The sequence below is a fragment of the Microcaecilia unicolor genome, unplaced genomic scaffold, assembly GCF_901765095.1.
Source record: "Microcaecilia unicolor unplaced genomic scaffold, aMicUni1.1, whole genome shotgun sequence".
Lineage (NCBI taxonomy): Eukaryota > Metazoa > Chordata > Amphibia > Gymnophiona > Siphonopidae > Microcaecilia > Microcaecilia unicolor.
In genome coordinates, this window is record NW_021963866.1 from 16,482 (window position 1) to 40,754 (window position 24,273).

Consider the following 24,273-nt stretch of genomic DNA (forward strand, 5'->3'; position numbering starts at 1 on the left):
GAATGTTGGGTGTTATTAGGAAGGGTATGGAGTCCAGGTGTGCGGATGTTATAATGCCGTTGTATCGCTCCATGGTGCGACCGCACCTGGAGTATTGTGTTCAGTACTGGTCTCCGTATCTCAAAAAAGATATAGTAGAATTGGAAAAGGTACAGCGAAGGGCGACGAAAATGATAGTGGGGATGGGACGACTTTCCTATGAAGAGAGGCTGAGAAGGCTAGGGCTTTTCAGCTTGGAGAAGAGACGGCTGAGGGGAGATATGATAGAAGTGTATAAAATAATGAGTGGAATGGATCGGGTGGATGTGAAGCGACTGTTCACGCTATCCAAAAATACTAGGACTAGAGGGCATGAGTTGAAGCTACAGTGTGGTAAATTTAAAACGAATCGGAGAAAATGTTTCTTCACCCAACGTGTAATTAGACTCTGGAATTCGTTGCCGGAGAACGTGGTACGGGCGGTTAGCTTGACGGAGTTTAAAAAGGGGTTAGATAGATTCCTAAAGGACAAGTCCATAGACCGCTATTAAATGGACTTGGAAAAATTCCGCATTTTTAGGTATAACTTGTCTGGAATGTTTTTACGTTTAGGGAGCGTGCCAGGTGCCCTTGACCTGGATTGGCCACTGTCGGTGACAGGATGCTGGGCTAGATGGACCTTTGGTCTTTCCCAGTATGGCACTATTTATGTACTTATGTACTTATGTACTTATTCTATAGTGGATTAGGGTGTATCTGTGTTTGTGAAAAAGACATGGCTTTCAGTTGGCATTGACTGTGCAGGATCCACGATCTGTACTATTCTGTCTGGTTTCGTTTTACAATAGGTAAATTGATGTTCTAGTGCTCACTGTAGTGTTTATGATGCTTTCCTTTTCCTTGTGTGACTCGTAGAAATTACTGCTTATGGTATGGTAGAATTGCTCTATAGTTCTAGTGTTTTGTATTCTCGGTGTGCCTAGTACTGGATTTTGGAGGGGGGTGTTAAAAAAAATGACCGGCCCCAGGTGTCAAATACCCTAGGTACGCCACTGTTTGTTCCAGAGCAATTACGCTCCTCTTTGGACTTGAAGAAGTTGTAGTGTATATAACAACTAACCCTGCATATTTGTATATGACCTTGAAGTAGTACTTGTTAAGCCTTGTGTTAAAGCAATTCTTACCTTCTGTTTAATCTCCTATATTTTGATTGTCTCCTTCCCCTGTTTCATAGTAACATAGTAGATGACGGCAGAAAAAGACCTGCACGGTCCATCCAGTCTGCCCAAGATAAACTCATATGAGCTACTTTTTGTGTATACCTTACCTTGATTTGTATCTGCCATTTTCAGGGCACAGACCGTAGAAGTCTGCCCAGCACTAGCCCCGCCTCCCACCATCAGCTCTGCCACCCAATCTGGGCTAAGATTCCGAGGATCCATTCCTTCTGAACAGGATTCCTTTATGTTTATCCCACGCATGTTTGAATTCCGTTACCGTTTTCATCTCCACCACCTCCTGCGGGAGGGCATTCCAAGTATCCATCACTCTCTCCGTGAAAAAATACTTCCTGACATTTTTCTTAAGGTGTAGAAGCCTTGTCACTAAACATTGCTCCTTTCATAATAATTATCCAGAGATTCTCTCCTACTGTATGTTACAGGACCCTGCCGATAACATCAGAAATTGGCTTACTGCACTATGGCATGTTCATGCAAGAGACTGAACTGTTTCCTTTTTGTGTTCTAAGGAGGGATTTATTTTTATATGATATAGTTTTTCTTTGCCTGTATTTCTATTTTCTAGAGTTGTCTTGATGATTGTTTATAAATGAATAAATATAAAATAAAAAAAAAGTTTAGATAACTTCTTAAAAGAAAAATCCATAAGCCATTATTAAGATGTACTTGGGAAAATCCACTGCTTATTTCTAGGGTAAGCAAAATAAAATCTGTTTTTACTCGGATCTGTTTTAAGATCTGTTCTGGGATCTGGTCAGATACTTGTGACCTGGATTGGCCACTGTAGGAAACAGGATACTGGGCTTTGCCAACCAGCAGTTCTCTTAAGGCGTCCAGGTACACAATTTAGTCTTAGTGGAAAATGTTTATTGGTGGCAGGCAAATCGGTTCTGTTCTTTGTATTGCTAAACAAATATTTTCCTCCACTGGGCAAAAGTAATGACTTGTTTGTGTCACTGTTAATTCCTTAATGTTCCTTTGAGAGCTGAGATTTATTTTGGCAGTACAACTTCATCAAGTATTGTCTTAATTTTGTTTTTTGTTTTTCTTTTCCAACAGATGGAATTAGACAGCATAAGTGACCTGTATATAAGGAAGAAAGAGATTCCATTTAGCTCCGAGCAGAAGTGGATGGCAGTGAAATGTGCCTTAAAAAGTGAGGTAGAAAATACTTTCAGCAGTACACCTTGGAAAAACAAATGTATTGGACTGTTTAATGCCAGCAGGTATTTGGGGTTTGGGTTTGTTTGTTTTTTTTTTTTTAATTTAGAAATGATGGGCATAAAGATCAATTTTAATTTTGATGTACTATGAAATCACGGTAAGATATCTGTGTTTTTGCCTGATGGTGTTTTTTAGCCAACCGAATTGCAGAAGAATTGGGGGTGGGAATGGGGGGTAAACCATCAGAGCCCCTAGCTGGGCACTTGGAGCCCTTAGGAACCAGGCTGAACATTTTTGTGGATTGTGTTATAGCAGATATGCGGGCGAACCTTGGCTCAGAGCAGCCAACTGGGAACATGTTAGCAGTACCTGGAGTATTGTGTTCAGTACTGGTCTCCGTATCTCAAAAAAGATATAGTAGAATTGGAAAAGGTACAGCGAAGGGCGACAAAAATGATAGTGGGGATGGGACGACTTTCCTATGAAGAGAGGCTGAGAAGGCTAGGGCTTTTCAGCTTGGAGAAGAGACGGCTGAGGGGAGATATGATAGAAGTGTATAAAATAATGAGTGGAATGGATCGGGTGGATGTGAAGCGACTGTTCACGCTATCCAAAAATACTAGGACTAGAGGGCATGAGTTGAAGCTACAGTGTGGTAAATTTAAAACGAATCGGAGAAAATTTTTCTTCACCCAACGTGTAATTAGACTCTGGAATTCGTTGCCGGAGAACGTGGTACGGGCGGTTAGCTTGACGGAGTTTAAAAAGGGGTTAGATAGATTCCTAAAGGACAAGTCCGTAGACCGCTATTAAATGGACTTGGAAAAATTCCGCATTTTTAGGTATAACTTGTCTGGAATGTTTTTACGTTTGGGGAGCGTGCCAGGTGCCCTTGACCTGGATTGGCCACTGTCGGTGACAGGATGCTGGGCTAGATGGACCTTTGGTCTTTCCCAGTATGGCACTACTTATGTACTTATGTAAACTAGGATCGAGCAGAAACCACCTTTCATTTGATACATGCAACACCCTGTATTTCCCCAGCAGAGGCAGGGCCTGAGCAGATGGCATTTTCAGAACTAGAAAGTCATTATGTTTATTTCCTGAAAGGAACAAGAAGACATCTACTTTATGAAAGGTGCTTTTGAAGAAGTGATTCAATATTGTGATTCCTACAACAGCGGTGGGATCCCACAACCTCTCACGCCTCAGCAACAGGCACTGTACTTGCAGGAGGAAAAAAACATGGGCTCAAGAGGCTTGCGAGGTAGGACACTGCCAGTGACATTCACTGGTGCTTTTTATGTCATTACCTTTCCAGGCTGCCAACAAACTATGCTGCGAGGTGTCTGTACATCATGGCACTGCTCACACTCTACATACGACACCCACCAGACAGGACTTAACAAAGATCTGGGTTTTCTAGCCCATTATAAACCATAGAAATGTACTGCTTTGTTTGTCACCCTCCTGTCTCCATGCATATCTATCTCCCTGTCTCTCACCTATCCACCCCCACCCTGTTAGACTGTCACTGAAATACTTTGATGTTTCACTTATATATACTGTCATCTACCAACATTTGCTTATTTCCGATCTGACAAAGAAGGGCAACCTTCGAAAGCTAATCAAGAAATGTATTAAGTTATGTCCAATAAAAAAAGGTATCATCTTATTTTCTTTTCCATGTTTTATTTTGTTTGATTTCTATAGATTCTACATGGAATGTTGCTATTCCACTAGCAACATTCCATGTAGAAGTCGGCCCTTGCGGATCACCAATGTGGCCGCGCAGGCTTCTTTTTCTGTGAGTCTGACGTCCTGCACATACGTGCAGGACGTCAGACTCACAGAAACAGAAGCCTGCGCAGCCTTCTACATGGAATGTTGCTAGTGGAATAGCAACATTCCATGTAGAATCTCCAATAGTAGCAACATTCCATGTAGAATCTCCAATGGTATCTATTTTACTGTCATAGTAATGCTTGAATGTTTTCACTTATATACACTGTCAGCTAGCACATTTGCTTATTTCCGATCTGACGAAGAAGGGCAACCTTCGAAAGCTAATCAAGAAATGTATTAAGTTATGTCCAATAAAAAAAAGTATCATCTTATTTTCTTTTCCATGTTTTATTTTGTTTTATTTCTATTGATTACATATGTCATGAAATTGAATGAGCTGGCAGCTATCAGCTGTCAAAACACAATGGGCTAAATGAAGTACAACCGAGTCAGCACGGCTTTTGTGTGGGGAAATCTTGCCTGACCAATTTACTTCAATTCTTTGAAGGAGTAAACAAACAAAGGGGAGCCGGTTGATATTGTGTATGTGGATTTTCAAAAGGCGTTTGACAAGGTACCTCATGAAAGGCTACAGAGGAAATTGGAGGGTCATGGGATAGGAGAAAAAGTCCTATTGTGGATTAAAAACTGGTTGAAGGATAGGAAACAGAGAGTGGGGTTAAATGGGTAGTTAGTGGGGTTCCTCAGGGGTCTGTGCTAGGACCGCTGCTTTTTAATATATTTATAAATGATTTAGAGATGGGAGTAACTAGCGAGGTAATTAAATTTGCTGATGAAACAAAGTTATTCAAAGTCGTTAACTTGCGACAGGATTGTGAAAAATTACAGAAGGACCTTACGAGACTGGGCAGCTAGATGGCAGATGACGTTTAATGTGAGCAAGTGCAAAATGAAGCATGTGGGGAAAAAAGAACCCGAATTATAGCTACATAGTAACATAGTAGATGACGGCAGAAAAAGACCTGCACGGTCCATCCAGTCTGCCCAAAAACATAAACTCACATGTGCCATTTTTTGTGTATACCTTACCTTGATTTGTACCTGTCTTTTTCAGGGCACAGACCGTATAAGTCTGCCCAGCACTATCCCCACCTCCCAACCACTAGCCCCACCTCCCACCACCAGCTCTGCCACCCAATCTCCGCTAAGCTTCTGAGGATCCATTCCTTCTGAACAGGATTCCTTTATGTTTATCCCACACATTTTTGAATTCCGTTATCGTTTTCATCTCCACCACCTCCCGCAGGAGGGCGTTCCAAGTATCCACCACTCTCTCCGTGAAAAAATACTTCCTGACATTTTTCTTGAGTCTGCCCCCCTTCAACCTCATTTCATGTCCTCTAGTTCTACCGCTTTCCCATCTCCAGAAAAGGTTCATTTGCGGATTAATACCTTTCAAATATTTGAACGTCTGTATCATATCACCCCTGTTTCTCTTTTCCTCCAGGGTATATATGTTCAGGTCAGCAAGTCTCTCCTCATACGTCTTGTAACGCAAATCCCATACCATTCTTGTAGCTTTTCTTTGCACCGCTTCAATTCATTTTACATCCTTAGCACGATACAGCCTCCAAAACTGAACACAATACACCAAGTGGGGCCTAACCAACGACTTATACAGGGGCATTAAAACCTCTTTTCTTCTGCTGGTCACACCTCTCTCTATACAGCCTAGCAACCTTCTAGCTACGGCCACCGCCTTGTCACACTGTTTCGTCGCCTTCAGATCCTCAGATACTGTCACCCCAAGATCCCTCTCCCCGTCCGTACATATCAGACTCTCACCGCCTAACACATACGTCTCCCGTGGATTTCTACTCCCTAAGTGCATCACTTTGCATTTCTTCGCATTGAATTTTAATTGCCAAACCTTAGACCATTCTTCTAGCTTCTGCAGATCCTTTTTCATGTTTTCCACTCCTGGGGTGTCCACTCTGTTACAAATCTTAGTATCATTTGCAAAAAGGCAAACTTTACCTTCTAACCCTTCGGCAATGTCACTCACAAATATATTGAACAAAATCGGCCCCAGCCTCGATCCCTGAGGCACTCCACCACTCAACGTTCCCTCATCCCAGCGAATTCCATTAACCACCACCCTCTGGCGTCTGTCCGTCAACCAGTTCCTAATCCAGTTCACCATGTCGGGTCCTATCTTCAGCCTGGTTTTCTGATTTTGCAAATTCCTTGCTGCTATACCATGGCTATAAGCAAGTGCTCAGAAACAAGTACTAAATAAATCCAGTTTTTCCACTTCATTTAGGCACAAACCAGTGTGGAACATCTTACTATTCAAATAGTCTTTACTTAAATCCTTAATGGCTTCTCTTTATATATGTGGAGCATTCATTTCTGCACTAATATATCTACTCAAGTTGCCTGTATTATCAGCCCCTTAGAAGTCTTTATCGTGTTTCATGTATATACATTTGCATTTCTGAATGCAGCTAAAAAGAAATTATTCTTGTTTTCAAATTAACATATATTTCACTGTTCAAATCACAGATGAGACATATCTATAAATATAATATGTTTGTACTAAATTTATTTATTTTATTTATTGCATTTGTATCCCACATTTTCCCACCTCTTTGCAGGCTCAATGTGGCTTACAATACATCATGAATAGTGGAAGTATAATAGAGAATAGACATTTAGTGTTACAGAAGGATCTTGGGCTACATGATAATGATCAAACATGATAGTAATATAATAAGTAAATGATGTAAGACAGTTCTGAATATATGTGGAAGAGTTGTGTGTATTCACATTGGTTGATCTTTGTGGTATGTCCTGTTAAAGAGATGGGTCTTCAGTAGTTTGCGAAAGTTTGTTAGATCGTAAATCGTTTTTAAGTTGCGCGGCAATGCATTCCATAACTGTGTGCTCAAGTAGGTAAAGTTTGACGCGTGCATTAGTTTGTATTTTAGACCTTTACAGTTAGGGAAGTGTAGGTTAAGGAATGTGCGGGGATGATCTTTTGGCATTCCTGGGTGGTAAGTCTATCAAGTCTGACATGTAGGCTGATGCATCTCCGTGAATGATTTTGTGAATTAGGGTGCATATTTTGAACGTGATGCGTTCTTTGAGTGGGAGCCAGTGTAGTTTTTGTCGTAGGGGTTTGGCACTTTCATATTTTGTTTTACCGAATATGAGTCTAGCTGCAGTGCTCTGGGCTTTCTGAAGTTTCTTGATTATTTGCTCTTTGCAGCCGGCGTAGAGTGCGTTGCAGTAGTCTAGATGACTAAACACCATTGATTGTACCAAGTTACGGAAAACATTCCTTGGGAAGAAAGGTCTTACTCCTTTTTAATTTCCACATTGAGTGGAACATCTTCTTGGTTGTGTTTTTCACGTGGGTTTCGAGTGTTAGGTGTTGATCGATGGTAACGCCAAGAATTTTTAGGGTATCCGAAATTGGAAGGTTCAGATTTTGTGTGTTAATGGCTGTGAATTTGTTCTTGTTGTGTTGAGAAGTGAGTATTAGGCATTGGGTTTTTTTCTGCATTGTTTCAGCCGAAATGCATACGCCCATGAATGCATGATATATGGAGACTTTGGTTGATGTCATTGGAAATTTCCTTTTAGATCTTGATTAAATGGGATGTAGATCGTTACGTCGTCTGCGTATATGTATGGGTTGAGGTTTTGGTTTCATAAGAGATGGCCAAGGATATCATCATTAAGTTGAATAGAGTCAGCGAGAGGGGGGATCCCTATGGGACTCCGCATTTAGGTATCCATGTGGCTGAAGTAGTCGAGTTAGATGTCACTTGGTATGATCGTGTGGTTAGGAATCCCTTGAACCAATTGAGAACGTTACCTCCAATTCTGAAGTACTCTAGGATATGTAGTAGTATTGGATTGTAAGCCACATTGAACTTGAAATCTGTTAGGGATAATGTGGGATAGAAATGTCATAAATAAATAAATAAATTTGTACTTCTATTGCCAGTCTGTTTTCTGGCCCCTTTTTTCACTCCTGACACATCCATGTGTTAGCTCCACTGCCTCTGGCTTCTAAGGTGTTATGATAATACAAACAGCTTGCGCACAGAACACTGATTGTGCCTTACTTCTGCAGATATGAATGTCCTATATCTATAAATAGCAGCCATGGAGGGTATAAATAAAAGGGATTTGAATATTTAGATATTTCTATGGTGGTAGTTTGTAAACACATGTTTACCATTTTCAAATGAAATGTGCCCCCCCCCCCCCCCCCCCCGTATTTTTTACCTGACTCCTTTTAACATGAAAAACAACTTGGTATGAAATAAGGGTTTAAAAAAATGTCTGAAAAAGCTCTCTGGTAATAAAAATAATATGATTGGAAGGATGAATGCTTCTGTACTCAAGCTGAGATGTGAGGGGGCTATAGATTTATGCGAGAGAATGTTACACAGTCAGTTCAAAATAAGTTAAGAGAAAAGTCTCTTGCATCCATTTGTAAGAAAAGCAAAGCAAAAATCACTACATACTATAAACAGGATAATATTGTATAAAAAAAGAAATGAAATGTCTGTGGCAGTGTTTCTCAGGCTATGCCTGGAGTACTCCTTAGCTGAGGGGCCGATGCAAAAAGCCACCGCAGGCAGAAGCATGCAGTTAGCTAGCAGTCTATGCATTTATTATGGGCCGCATGATGCAGAAAGGGTTTCAGTGCTAAAGTTAACTCGTACAGTAGACATCCGCGCATAGCATAGAAATGTTTCTGAGCTGTGCACTGATATCTACCGGGTGAGAAATGTAGCAACAGATCTGAAGACAGTGTAGAAAGGGAAAGGGGGCAAATGGAAATGGGACTTGATATACCGCCTTTCTGAGGTTTTTGCAACTACATTCAAAGCAGTTTACATATATTCAGGTACTTATTTTGTACCAGGGGCAATGGAGGGTTAAGTGACTTGACCAGAGTCACAAGGAGCAGCAGTGGGAATCAAACTCAGTTCCCCAGGATCAAAGTCCACTGCACTAACCACTAGGCTACTCCTCCACTAAGGAGAGACCCTAATGTAATCCCTGATGCAGACCCCCTGCCCAGATGTCCCTGGTAGTGTAGTAGCCCTGACCCCCGTCCCCTGGATTTATAAATAATTTCCTGGTGTCCAACAGCACCTGCCCCCCCACACACCCCCACACCGTTTTTTAGGTGAACTTTTCAACTGCAGCATTGCTGGCCAAGGTTGTACCTTGGATGTTTGAATCTAGCTGGTTGAAACATAGGCAGCTATCTCATTGTTGAGCACTTTCCAACAACAGTGTTTATGACTACTCTGTTTTTACATGGAAATATGTTAATGCAAAAGAATAAATTGGTTTGGGGGTGTAAACTGCCTATAACATCTTTCGTATGCAATACTGCTATATAATTGCAATGAACTCTGCAAACACAAAATACTAGAAACTGTTGCCTAATAAAATATTGAATTGTTAGTCTTCTCTCTCTTTCTCTCTTATTAGTGCTTGCTCTTGCGTCTGGTCCAGAGCTGGGGAGGCTTATGTTTCTAGGTCTGGTTGGGATAATTGATCCTCCAAGGACTGGTGTGAAAGAAGCAGTTGAAATCCTCCTTGAATCTGGTGTTTCTGTGAAAATGATAACAGGAGATGCCTTGGAAACAGCATTGGCTATTGGTAGGAAATTTTCCTTTTGAGTCATTGTACAAAAAGAATGAAAGTAGGAAAGGACAATGGCAAATCCACAAGGAGCCAAAGAGAGCTGCAAAACAAGAGATTTATTGATAGCACCACAACTGAACAGACCCAACGCAAGTTCTTCAGTCATGTAATGTAGCTAAAGAATTGAACTCCAAGGGGAGGCGAGAGGGTTTGTGGAGAACACTTGGCCCACCTCAGGGGTCACAGAATCTTATGAAGTGCTGTTAAATTGTTCAGTGTTGTGCTTATCAGAACAGCTCTATGTATAATTCCAAAACTTATCCACCTCAAAGCTGAAGAAAAGGCTACCTTACTTGAAGGTTCCAAAGCTTTCAAATGCGGGAAAACAAAAGTCATTGTGCCAGAAATACAGTATGTGTGTGCATTATAGACTCTGCTGAACTTCATGGCCCGTGTACTGACAGCAAGAGAAACCAATGAAGTCCCAGGCTATGCAGTAAAGTTAAACATGCACAAAAGCTGAACTGGTGCCATTTTGGAAATCACCAGGTGCGGGAGGGAAGCATGCTTACTCTTTCATGTACTCATCTTTTTAACTTTTTCATCAGAAGGAATGGGGAGACTAGAGAGAGAAAGGAGTATTCATCAGTGTATGGGACCCTTGATCTTTGCTTCAGGAGGGGATGACAGACCACTGTGCTGGGGATCAGATGTTAGGACTGCTGAGCCCTCACTTAATGTACAGTAGAGTCTCGATTATGTGACTTAATTGGGACCGAAAGGTTGTCAAAAATCAGGTAATATGGAGGCACTGGTTCCCTTCACCTGCCCACCCACTAGCCCCACTCAGCACAGTTTAACCCTGCCCACCCACCCAAACAGCAGCCGCCTCCCAGCTTTTGCCCCCCCCCTCCCGTTCCTTCCCAATCACCTGACCAAAGGAGCCGCCTTCTTCTCCCCCCCCCCCCCCCGACTCTGCCTTTAGAAGCCCTAGTGGTTCAGCAGTGAGTTCAGGGCAGAGTGATCCTCACTCGTTCCTGCCTGTGCCAGTTCCGTTTTCAAAATGGCTGCTGTGAACTCTGCCAGTAGTCTTTGCGAGGCTACCACCAGAATTCACGGCACTGCTGAACCACAAGGGCTTCTGAAGGTAGACCCTGTTGGGGGGTGGGGTGGAATCTACTTTGATTGGGTGACTGGGGAAGGACATGGAAAGAAGTACTTTGGGAGAAGTGTGGGTGGAGCCCAGTTAATTGACTTTCATTTAATCCAGAGTGTCGGATAACTGAAGGTCGATTAACTGGGATTGTACTGAACATGTCTTTGGGGGAAAGGGGGTCAGATGTTGGGGGCCAATAAGTCCTCGTTGTATGTGTTGGGGCCATGACGAACATTCAGCTTATATGACATAGTGGGGTGCACCAGTCCCATCAGCTTTGTGCAGGGAGAGAGTGGAGGATGAAATTGGACTGGTTAGTGAAACCGAGAGTGGACTTAAGTTAATTTTTGTGCTGATGTGCACGTTAATACTGTGGCCTCACTATTTTAACCTGATCTTGGTAAAGTTTATTGTATAGCACAAGTCTCATTCTGTCCCATGTATGTTTACTCCTGCTGGAATTCTGTGCCAAAAAAATTTAAAATTCTGTGCACAAAATTTGCAAATTCTGCAAGTTTATTGTCATAATTTAACCAATATTACAGCCCCCCCCCCCCCCATAGGAGCCAACTTTTCAAAATGATTGGGGGTGCTGAAATTTTAAATTACAGATGGTGCATTCCCCCCCTCCTCCGCCCCCCCCCTCCCTGTACGAGTTCCAGCCCCCCTCTCCTCTGAGTTCCAGGCCCCCCTCCCCCTCTCCCCTCCCTTCCCCCTCCCTCCCTCTCCTCCCTCCCTCCCTCTCCAAGTTCCAAGCCCCCTTCCCTCCCTCCCTCCCCTCCGAGTTCCAGGCCTCCCTCTCTCCCTCCCTCCCTCTCCCTCTCTCTCTCTCTCTCTCTCTCTCTCTCTCTCTCTCTCTCTCTCTCCCTCCTCCGAATGCCAGCCCGACCTGCGCTGCCCACCCTCTTCTCTGTCCTCCGCCTGCCCCTCGCCTTCCTGCATGCCGCCTAGAATTTAAAAGTCACCATCTTACCTCGGGAGCAGGCTCGGCGCTTCAGCCTGCCTTCCCTTCTCTCTCAGCTCTGCCTCTGGTCCCGCCCTTGAGAGAAGGGAAGGCAGGCTGAAGCGCCGAGCCTGCTCGCCTTTCACTGCTGCCGCCAGACCCCGAGGTAAGATAGTGACTTTTAAATTCTAGGCGGTACGCAGGCAGGGGGGGAGGCAGAGGACTGGGAGAAGAGGGCGGGCAGCGCAGGTCGGGCTGGCTGGGAACTTCCGTTCCGGGACTTCCGGCGGGTCAAATATTGGGGGTGCTCAAGCACGCACGGAGTCGGTGCCTATGGCCCCCCCTCCCTGTACACAGATACCATCCATGTTTTTCCTATCCCCCCAGCACCCATAGCATCCATCTTTTTTACTTTCCCCTCCCTGCACTCGCACACCATCCATATTTCTTCCAGTCCCCTCCTTGCACCCACACATAGAATCACCCTTTTTTGCAACCCCCCTCATCCACACATAGCATCCACCTTATTTACATCCCCTCCCTCCCCCCTTTTTACAGCCTCCACACGGAGGTGAGAGGTGCTGTCAGGTCAGTGCAGGGGGCCCAATACGGAGGGGGGGCGGGAGTGGGGATGGGGGGAGGGTGGAGGTTGTTTCGCGCGATGTTCCTTTCCAGGCGGCAGCGGCAGCAATTCGACTCTGTTTCCCTCTCTGTTCCGCCCTCTGACGTCATGACGTCTTGACGCGAGGGCGGGACAGAGAAGGAAGTCTGTACTGCGCATTTGCAAGTGAGTACAGTCACTTGCCGTTTATATGTTTGATAATTCCCCCCCCCCCCCCCCCCAAGTGATGAAGGCACATTTCCATTTTGTTAAAAATAAACTTGTAGTGACTTCTATAGAAGGAAGTTCTATCACATTTTTCTTTCAGGCAGGAACATTGGCCTCTGCAATGGGAAGTTTGAAGCCATGTCTGGAGAAGAGTTGGAAATCCTGGAGGAGTCGACATTGTCATCTGCTGTCAAAAAGGTGATGCTGTTTAAATGGACACCATTGGGATCATTTCATACCATACTATAAATAATGCAGCAGGATTCTTCTTTTTTTTTTTTCTTTTTTCTGTTTTCCAACTCCAGGTCTCTGTATTCTACAGAACAAGTCCAAAGCACAAACTGAAAATAATCAAGGTAGATAACTGGGTTCTTTTATGCAGTATTTACTGAAAAACAACCCCTAGCTGAGAACACACAAGCACAGCTCCAGTTAAAGGATTTCAGGCACTGTCTACATTTTTATGACTAGAGAAATGTAGAACAATAAATGTTTATTTAATTTTGCTTTTCTAAGTATAGCAGTTCATCCATACTTTATAATTTCAATTTCAAATTTGTGCAAATTCTGTAAATGCTAGTTCAAATTTATTTTACAATCTCTGTGGGTACAAATTTATAACTTCACCCGTAAATGGTGCCTATTTTGTGTGGGACTTGTATCTGTAATCCTAATATAATACCTTTTTTTTGTTAGTTTTTAAGGACCTCAGCAGTGATTAGAAATGGGTTGTAAATTCTTGTTGCTCGAACAAAGGATCCCATATCGTCACTGATCCAACAATAAATTTTTATAGTTTTTTGTAGTTTTATCATACATTCTTTTTCTACAGTTCATCTTTAGGAACTACCAAAACCTCATCTTTAGGAACTGACAGAACCTCTAGGGTACATATATTTCAAGAAATATTTAGCTTGATAAATATCGGAGATCAATTTGGTCCGATATGAATCATGTTTCGTCGCCAAGCAGCTGTTTCAAGGTTCAAACTTCCTACAAAAAAGAAACCATTATTAGGTCAAGAAAAAATTATTTTTAGAATTGTCTATAGCATAAAATATTCACTACCTGTGTTAAGCCAAACCATAAATGCTGACTCAATTCCTGTAATCAAAATGGCGGTGGCGTGTTAGTGCTGGACTTTAAATAAACAGCTGACATGAAGCTTTGCCAGTCAAGGACCCTCGATTCAAATGGTTTAAATTGAATCGAGAGTCCTGATTGGCATGGCTCCATGTCAGTTGTTTATTTAATGTCCAGCACATACACGCCATCGCCATCTTAACAGGAATTGAGTCGGCATGTATGGTTTGGCTTAACACAGGTAGAGAATATCTTATGCTATAGACATTCTAAAAATAATTTTTTCTGGACCTAATAATGGTTTCTTTTTTGTAGGAGGGTTGATTCTCGAAACAGCAGCTTGGCGGCGATTCATGATTCATGTTGGGCCAAATTGCTCTCCAGAGCCGATATTTATCAAGCTAAGTATTTCTTGAAATATATGTACCCTAGAGGTTTTGGCAGTTCCGAAAAAATGAACTAATTGTAGAAAAAGAATGTGTGATAAAACTACAAAAATCATAAAAATTTGTTGTTGGACCAGTGACGATATAGGGATCCTTCGTTCGAGCAACAAGAATTTACAACCCATTTCTAATCCCTGCTGAGGTCCTTAAAAACTAACAAAAAAAGGTATTATATTAGGATTACAGATACAAGTCCCATTCATTTGTTAAGAAGTTATAATTCTGGGGAACTTGTGAAACTATCATTATTCTAGCCAGTAGCAATGTTTTATGAAAGCAGGATAGGCCCCTATATAATTTTGTGAAATAGGCTTGTACAGTAGACCCCAGCAGCACATAAATGCACAAACGTAGGCCTGCTACTACTACTACTATTTAGCATTTCTATAGCGCTACAAGGCATACGCAGCGCTGCACAAACATAGAAGAAAGACACTGCTAAACTATGTACCTGGGAATGTCATGCAGTTTGCATGAAAGTATTACATACTTGCAGATATGTGTATTTCTGCACAATTTTATAACAGTCATTTTCCAGAATGTAAAATGTGCTTGGCATGCAGAAAATGCTTTCTGAAATAACTCGCTGTATGTATAATTTGCCAGGTTTGTGTTTAGGTCACTCTGTTGGGTCAAGTGTATTTGGCCTGGTTTGGGTGTGTATTTATTTTCTCATCCAAAATTGTCCCTTAGAAATCATAATGAAAGAAGAAATAATAATAAAACTGGTTTACATTCGTTTCGCCTTTATGAATTGTGCCTTTGACAGTTGTCTGGAATCCCTAGCTAAAAGTACAAGCATTAGCTATCTGTGATGGAGAAAAGTGATGTTCCTGAAGGGGTGGTTGGGGGGCGTGAGTGTGTGTGTGTACATGCATTTTTGCCCTGTTATTTTTGTGATGGCTTCTTCCATTAGCATCTGCACATATTGTTGTGTCATCTTCTCTTTGTCTGCAGGCTTTACAGCAGAGTGGCGCCATAGTAGGAATGACTGGGGATGGTGTTAATGACGCTGTGGCCCTAAAGTCGGCTGATATTGGAGTGGCCATGGGACAGGCTGGAACTGATGTTAGTAAAGAGGCTGCTGATATGATACTGGTGGATGACGACTTCTCCACTATCATGTATGTAGCTGCTTAAGTATTTTCAAAGTAGGTGAGTGTTCACATGGCCAAGCAAAATCCATTCTGTGTGGGCCAGGGGCGTATCTGCGTGGGGCCACAGGGGCCTGGGCCCCCGCAGATTTCGCCCTGGCCCCCCTCCCCGCCGTCAACCCTCCCCCGCTGCTTACTTTTGCTGGAGGGGGGCCCCAACCCCCGCCAGCCGAGGTCCAACCCGCAGTCTTCAAATTTCGTCTTCCTCCGTGGCCATGCTGCAAGGAAGTAACGCTGCAGTGCTGCGACATCAGACTCCCAACTGGATTCAACGAATCAGCACTGCAGCGTTACTTCCTTGCAGCATGGCCACGGAGGAAGACGAAATTTGAAGACTGCGGGTCGGACCTCGGCTGGCGGGGGTTGGGGCCCCCCACCAGCAAAAGTAAGCAGCGGGGTAGGGTTGACGGCGGGGAGGGAGGCAAAAATGTGCCCCCCCCCTCTGGCTCTGGCCCCCCCTACCGCCGGATTCCAGATATGCCCCTGGTGTGGGCATACAGTGAAAGCAGTGCTGGAATCGATCTTTTGTAAAAAGGCACATCTGCTGACACTACATATTGGATGCTTAAATGTATTAGCTCAAATCACAAAACAACTGAAGAATTTGTAGATTCATACTTTTTTGAGGTCCAGTTCTTTATGATGATTATGTTTATTAAAACTTTCTATATCTGGGTGGTTTACAAATTTAAAAATATAAACTAAAATGAAAAAAGGAACTATAATAATTCAATAGGAAAGAAACCATTTAGTCAACAAAGAGACTAAAGTCTAAGAGAAACCAACAAATTGTTTGTGTGGGGGGGTGGGGAAGTAACTAGGATGGAGGGCAGGACAAAAAAGGGGGGGAATGAACCGGTGATGAACCAATTGCAAGTGTCTTCAATAACTAGGTATTCAGATGAAAGCTTCATTGAATAACAGGTTTTTAAAGTTACTTTAAAGTTCTTGAAAGAGGATTCAGAAGGCATAGAGAGAGGAAGAGAATTCCAATAGTGAGGGGGCCATAAAGAAGAAAGCTGATTTGGGACTGGGAAGAACAAGGCGGTGATCATTTAAAGGAGTGGAGGAGTGGCCTAGTGGTTAGGGTGGTGGACTTTGGTCCTGGGGAACTGAGGAACTGAGTTCGGTTCCCACTTCAGGCACAGGCAGCTCCTTGTGACTCTGGGCAAGTCACTTAACCCTCCATTGCCCCATGTAAGCCGCATTGAGCCTGCCATGAGTGGGAAAGCGCGGGGTACAAATGTAACAAAAAAAAAAAATGAAGAATGAGAGTAGGTTATAGTCAAAGATGCCAAATAGGGGATCCACGCCTAAATGCAGAGAAGGTAAGAGTGTGAGGAGTTTGTATTTAAAATTCATTGTTCAATAGGTAACCAATTTCAGCTTCTGAAGTAAAGATAAAACACAATCAAAGTTGTGGGTGTGGTAAATGAGTTTAATAGCTGTATTCTGAATAGTTTGGGTTTTTTTTAGATTAGTAGTCTGATCAAAATAGCAGCGGACATTACGTAACTGATTGAGATTTCTATTTACTTTAAAAGACGGCTTCCACAAGTTGCATTTCTATTATGTAGCTTCCCACTATTCCAGAACCTGTGGGATAGTTATGTCCATCAACCAGCAAGTGGAGATAAGAGAACTAAAAACTGAGCTGAGACATCTCTCTATTGTCATCCAGTCCAGCTCTAATTTCCTGTCTCCAGCAGGTGGATAGACACACTTTTCAGCCTCTGGTTCTGAGTGATTTGCTCCTGGTCCCTAGTTGAGCTTTGTGGGTGGCTTGAATCTACAGAGTCATATCTGGAGGTCTTCATATCCGTGCCTCTGGTGCCCTGTGAATTTACTTTTTCCCTCCCTTTGCCTCTGCCCTATTTCCTGTGGAGTTCTCTTTTTCCAGCACAACAACGGAAAGAGGTTTACTGGAGAGCATGGGACAGAGTATCAGTCCTGATCCATTCTCATCTGGAGTAAGACTTAATAGAGACTGTGAGCTTGTGGGGAACAGCAGCAATTGTAAGTCCAACTAAAGTTTGACTCGGAACCGCAGGGGAGGGATCCTGATTCACCAGCAATTGTGACAGTCGGGGTGAATGGCGATTCCCGTGGAGGCAGTTAAATGGTTTTCCCTTTGTGGGACCCGCTGGCTGGTGTTGCAGTGCGTGCAAGCCAGGAATCCCACTGGATGTGGAGGAAATGGCAGCAGCACATCTTCGGATTTGGCGAAGCATCCAAATATGTTGGGGACTTCGGGCTCTCCAACAGGGGGGGCCTGTACGCAAGAGATGGGAACGGGCACCATTTTGTTGGGGCCAACTGGCAGTGAGGAACAGACTCTGTTTGATCATACACAGTGTACAGCCTCCATTTTACAGCCTCAGGGCCCAACAGATCATTCATCTGCATCAGGATCTTTGTTTTCTCCAGAGTTTATATTGCTCTTACACCAGGCCTATTTACTGAAGCAGAGACTGTCAAAGCTGCTTCAAGGTACTTCAGTTTCTTGTCTTCCTACTCCTCCAGCACCTAAGTGATTTTGTTTAGACCTCCAGGAGTGGGGAGATGAGGCTATCTCTGCTTCTCCCTCCTTATCTGATGTGGCTTTGGTCTGTTCAGAGGAGCCAACATTGAAGTAGATGTTAGAGGAGGGAGATCCAAAAGTACTGAGGTTGTTTTATAAAGAGGAGCTTGATACTCTTATTTCTGAGGCACTGGCAGTGCTTTCTATTGAGGAACCTTCTGCTTCTGCATCAGGAGTTCCATCTTCATTGATCGTGAGAGGGCTTACAGGTCCTTCTAAGGCCTTCCCGATGCATCAAGACATATCCAAACCTTTTGGACGTCCCTCCCTCCAGGTCTCTCTCAGCCAATCCCTGCGCGTTTAGCTGATACTGGTAACAGCTAAACGTGCTGGGATTGGCTGAGAGAGACCTGGAGGGAGGGACATCCAAAAAGTTTTGATTTGGACTTCCTTGCACGTCCCAATCTTGTGGGGGGGGGGGGGCACAAGCTGAAAACAACCTTGGAGGGGACTGTTGAGAGAACTGTGGTTGTGGTCAGTTTAGGCAGGTAAGAAAAACAGGGACATCCTTTTTTTTTTTTCTCAGAGAAGTCCTTCCTAATGGCAGGTAAGAAAAACACGTCCGAGAAGGACACCCATCACAGAAGCTGCAGGAAGATGTCCAGCTTGTGTTATTTTATTTGTATTATTTTTTTTATTTTTTATTTGTAGCATTTGTACCCCGCTCGATAGCAGGTTCAGTGCGGCTTGGTATGGTACAAAGTAGCACAGAGTTAATATAAAGTATGGAACAAAGTATCCGAGATGACATTTAGGCTCATTTTCAAAACACTTAGCCTTCCAAAGTTCCATAGAAACCTATGGAACTTTGGAAGGCTAAGTGCTTTGAAAATATGCATAGTTACATAGGGTGTGGTACAAAGTATCACAGAATTAATACAGTGCAAGAGACAAAGTATCAGAGATGACATTGTTTCATAGAGTAGGTCAATAGTAAGAGATGTGGGGAAAGGAATTGGTGTTTGGGTAATACTAGTGTTGTGGAGTTGGGTTCAAGAGTTAGGATGGTTCATTTGGGTAGGCTTGTTTGAAGAGGTAAGTCTTCAGTAGTTTCCGGAAGGGTAGGTGTTCAATGATTTTCCTGATGTGTCGAGGTATGGCATTCCAGAGTTGGCTGCCTATAACAGAGAAGTTGGATGCGTAGTAGGTTTTGTATTTGAGGCCTTTGCAGTTGGGAAGATGGAGATTGAGATATGTTCGAGAAGATTTGATCCAGTTCGTGGGTGGAAGATCGATCAGGTTGGACATATAGCTTGGAGATTCACCATGGAGGATCATGTGGATCATTGTGTGGGCTTTGAAGTTTATGCGTTCCTTGATGGGGAGCCAGTGAAGTTTTTCCCGTAACGGTGTTGCGCTTTTGAATCGTGATTTGCCAAAGATGAGTCTAGCTGCTGTGTTTTGGACGGTTTGGAGTTTTTTCATGATTTGGGCTTTACAACCGATGAAGATGCTGTTGCAGTAGTCGGCATGGGTGAGCACTGTGGATTGTACTAGATTGCGGAAAGTTTTCTGTGGGAGGAATGGTTTTACTCTTTTCAGTACTCACATCATGTTGAACATCTTCTTCGTCGTGGCTTTTGCATGAGTTTCTAAAGTTAGGTGTTTGTCTAATGTTACTCCTAGAATTTTTAGATAGTCAGATATAGGGATTGTAACGTCAGGGTTGGTCAGGATGGTTGGGATCTGAGTAGCGTGTTATGATGATAGGATTAGGCATTGAGTTTTTTTCTTTATTCATTTTCATCTTGAAAGCGTTGGCCCATGATGTTAGGATGCTCATGGCAGTGGTTATTTTCTCTGAGATTTCTGTAAGGGTGGATTGGAAAGGGATGAATATGGTGACATCAGCGTAGATGTAGGGATTTAGGCCATGTTTAGATAGGGATATTGCTAGAGGAATCATCACAAGGTTGAAAAGGATCGGGGATAGGGGTGAGCCTTGGGGGACTCCGCATTTTGATGACCATGCAGGTGATACTGATGAGGTTGATTTAACCTGATAAGATCTGGTGGTGATACAACTTTTTATCCACTTGATGATGTTTCCGCCGATTCTTAGTTTGTCCAGTAGTTTCGTAAGAATGTCATGGTCTACCATGTCAAATGCACTGGATAGGTCGAACTGCAGAAGAAGTATTTTGTTGCCAACTGAAATTTCTTGTTTGAACTTAGTTACCAGGGTGAGTAATACTGTTTCTGTACTGTGTGCAGGTCGAAAACCTGATTGTGATTCATATAGTATGGAGAATTTTTGTATGAATTCGTTAAGTTGGGAGGTCACTCTATTTTCCATCAGTTTGGTTAGAAGAGGGATGGAGGCCACAGGTCGATACTTGGTGATGTCATTCGCTGTTTTTTTCAGGTTTTTCGATATCGGTGTAAGTAAAATATTGCCGTGTTCGGAGGGGAAGGAGCCTTGTTGAACTAGGAAATTTAAGTGGGTGGTGAGTTCTGTAATCGTTCTGGTACATTTTTCATCAGATAATTGGGGCACGGATCCAGGTGGCAATGATACTTGGAGAGTTTGGATAGTGTGGAAGTGACGAGCACTTGGATGTGGCTAGGAAGTGAAGGACGTTCATAAAGGACATCCCTGACTAGCACTGGATGTTTTTTTCCCCAATTTGTTTTTTTGTTACATTTATAGAAGTTTTTAGAGGCTGCGCAGCCCCAGCGAGAGGTACAGACCTCCTGTTAGATTTTCCACGGTTAGGTAATCGGAAAACTGTAGTGCATCTCATTACAATACGATTTATACACATTGGGGTACTAATTTGCTCATCTGCATTCCGTTTTCGTTAGCTGCTACCGTGATCGGAAAATGGCTCGGAGAAGCATTTAGTGCTTGCCACGGTTTACTACTTGCTCGGTAATGGCTCGTTAAGTTTAGTGCATCTGGCCCTGGGTGTATTAATTGACAGTCACCTCATGTTCGAGCCTCAGGTTTCCTCAGAAGTGAAAAAATCCTTGAGGTCTCTTTGGAAGCTAAGGAGAATCAAATCATATTTCTTGCCTGACATCTTTAGACTGCTAGTTCAATCCTTGGTTTTAACTCGATTCGATTACTACTATTCCATCTATGCTGGATATAAGGAAGGTGTCCTAAGACGGCTGTAAACAGCCCAAAATACAGCAGCTAGGCTTGTCCTCAAGGTATCATATTTTGATAGAGCAACTCCATTATTATGCAAGCTGCACTGGCTGCCCGTTAAAGCCAGGGTTATGTTTAAATTATGTGCTTTACTCTTTCATGGCACCGGATTACCTGTAGCCCTTAATAATTATTCCCCTTTGCAATATAACCTTTGGTTCTAGGGACTACCTTAGATTTCATCTTCCAGATTGGAAGAGAATGTATTTATTTATTTATTGTTTGCATTTGTATCCCACATTTTCCCACCTCTTTGTGGGCTCAGTGTGGCTTACAATAAGATAAGAATAATGAAAATACATTTGTTACAACTTGGTTATGGGTTATATTGTACAAGTTATGCGAGATAATCGAATTATCATTAGGAATATCACAATGGGACATCAACATTGAGACATTGGAAGGAGACAATGGGAAGCTTAAGGGCAGTGTTAAGACACAAAGGCATATGGTGTACATATTTCTGTGAGTAAATGTATGAGTAATGTGGAATTATGGGGGATGGGAGATCGTAAGTGGATGTATGATGCATTGATGAACAGTGAGTGTGGACTCTGTGTTTTGGTTCTTTCTGTAAATTGATTCAAATAGATGGGTCTTCAGTAATCTGTGGAAGGATGCTTGTTCGTGGATCGCTCTTAAGTTGCGCGGCAGTGTGTTCCAAAGCTGCGTGCTCATGTGAGAAAAGGTTGACGCGTGTAGCGTCTTGTATTTCACGCCCTTGCAAGTAGGGAAATGGAGGTTGAGGTATGTTTGGGAAGATCTTCTAGCATTTCTGGGTAGTAAGTCAATCAACTCGGACATGTAGGCTGGGGCTTCGCCGTGAATGATCTTGTGGACTAGTGTGCATACCTTAAAAGTGATGCGTTCCTTAAGTGGAAGCCAGTGTAGTTTTTCTCGTAGTGGTGTTGCCCTTTCATACTTTGGTTTTCCGAAGATGAGTCTGGCTGCTGTGTTCTGGGCTGTTTGAAGTTTCCTCAGTGTTTGCTCTTTGCAGCCTGCGTATAATGAGTTGCAGTAATCCAGATGGCTGAGGACGAGGGATTGCACTAGGTTACGAAAGACGAATCTTGGGAAGAATGGTCTTATCCTTTTCAGTTTCCACATGCAGTAGAACATCTTCTTAGTTGTGTTGTTTGCGTGGGTTTCAAGTGTTATGTGGCGGTCGATAGTGACTCCAAGGATTTTTAGCGTTTTTGATATTGGAAGGTTTAGGTTTGGTGTATTTATCGCGTTGAATTCGTTAGTGTTGTATTGGGAGGTGAGTACCAGGCATTGAGTTTTTTCTGCATTTAATTTCAGGCGGAATGTGTCTGCCCATGTGTTCATGATGTGTAGACTTTGATTGATTTCGTTGAAGATTTCTTTGATGTCTTGTTTTGAAAGGGATGTATATTGTCACATCACAATATCACTATAAGTCTGTTCACTCTGCAGATACCAAGTTGCTAAGTGGTGGAATTCACTGCCAGTGGCAATCAAGGGTCAGCCTGATTACTTGGTATTTCGCAAAAGAGGTCACAGCATAAATTGCCATTCAGATAGGCAAATATTTACAAATTATGAACCATCCTTCTTTTAAAGCCATCCTGTTATTTTCATATTGAGTTGCACCTATATCTTTTTTTTTTTTTCTTTTTAAGGAATGCCATCGAGGAAGGAAAAGGGATATTTTACAATATCAAAAATTTTGTTCGGTTCCAGCTAAGCACGTAAGTTTTTTTTTAAATTCAATAAAATTGCCAAATTCCTTCAGAAGTGTGGCCTAGAATTGTGATGTCCTGTCTCCCTCTTTCTACAGGAGTATTTCGGCTTTAAGCCTCATAACATTATCCACGGTGTTTAATTTACCCAATCCACTGAATGCTATGCAGATCTTATGGATCAACATTATAATGGACGGACCTCCTGCACAGAGGTAAGAAGCCACAAACTGGAATTTTTATGCATATTTCCTGGAATGCCACTTGAATGCTGTCTTACAGTGTATCCAGTTTTTGTTATCTGAATTCTGAAATAATTGTTATGGTATGATTCTTCTGAAACTTAGTATCACAGTAGGTATCTGATAAGGACTGTTTGGTCCACACACCTGGTCTTTTTGTTCCCATTTATACTGCTCATGCTAAGTATATCTCCCAGCTGTCATCCATAGGTTCTTGACTGCCTGGAAGATATTGCTCCTTATCAAAGTCAGTTTTCTTGTCTTTCTCCATGGTTCTCTGTCATTCTGGTACATGAGCATACATTTGTCCGCATGTCAGTGTTCGTCACTGTAAGTTCAGGGAGGCAGTGGAGGTTCTTGCTGATCTTAAGTGCCATCCTCTGACACTCTCTTACCTCAATGCACTCTCCTCTCACCTTCTGTGGAACAGGTGTCTCATTTTCTTCCAGTGCTGCATGGCTGTCAGTGACTTAAAGCTGCAGTATCTAAACTCCCATTCTATTCTGATGAGTCATTGGAAACAGCAGGGGAGTTTGGACATTGTGTGGGTCAAAGTTGCTAAGAGTCACATGATACCTAAAGAAGACAGAACAGCTGTTCTGGAAGTGGCACCTGCAGCAATCTTGCTGGGAAAGCGAGAAGGGGGGGTTAACAAACTGGGGGAGAAGTGGCTTTGTGGTGTTGAATTTGGAAACAAGATGGTAGATACTAATGGGGCAAGTAAGCAAGGGTGACACTCCAGGCTGGTGTTAGGAAATGGCAAACAGGGTAATTGCTCTGGGCTCCATTGTACAGAGGGCTCCAAGCCTGTCTCGAGATAAAAGTGAAATCCAGCTGATCAGGTTTCTTTTGACTTGGGAGACAACATTGGAGAAGAAATGGACACCACCTGAGAAGGAATTGAGGCACTGCCACGCTATGAGTCACTTAACTGCAAACTTTTGAAAGGAATATTGCAGCTCTAAAAGTATAGGAATGACAAGCACCTTTCATCCCTGATGAAGGATTCTTCGAACCAGTACTCTGTCGGACGACCGCTGCCAGTGAGAATTTGAAATCAGTGTTACTCTGTTGTAGATTATTGATTTTTGCCTCTTAGTGGTGTTTGTTCTCTGTTTAATGTGAAGTTGGACAATTTCAGAAGAGACAATTAATGACTTGAAAAAAGTATAT

At 42.8% G+C, this 24,273-nt stretch overlaps 1 protein-coding gene across 1 annotated transcript in view; it reads left to right on the forward strand.

Moving 5' to 3' along the window:
- The window catches only part of LOC115459689 (calcium-transporting ATPase type 2C member 2-like), a gene marked incomplete at its 3' end in the record, with an annotated part of 28,351 nt that extends 4,531 nt beyond the window's left edge, over positions 1 to 23,820 (forward strand). Inside the window, exons 2-10 of the mRNA XM_030189498.1 lie at positions 2,280 to 2,381; positions 3,495 to 3,651; positions 9,654 to 9,824; positions 12,838 to 12,935; positions 13,043 to 13,093; positions 15,224 to 15,390; positions 22,799 to 22,867; positions 22,957 to 23,073; positions 23,531 to 23,820. Of these exons, the coding sequence (XP_030045358.1) occupies positions 2,280 to 2,381; positions 3,495 to 3,651; positions 9,654 to 9,824; positions 12,838 to 12,935; positions 13,043 to 13,093; positions 15,224 to 15,390; positions 22,799 to 22,867; positions 22,957 to 23,073; positions 23,531 to 23,820 (1,222 nt within the window). The remainder of the gene's footprint in view (positions 1 to 2,279; positions 2,382 to 3,494; positions 3,652 to 9,653; positions 9,825 to 12,837; positions 12,936 to 13,042; positions 13,094 to 15,223; positions 15,391 to 22,798; positions 22,868 to 22,956; positions 23,074 to 23,530) is intronic.
- Positions 23,821 to 24,273: the final 453 nt, after the last annotated feature.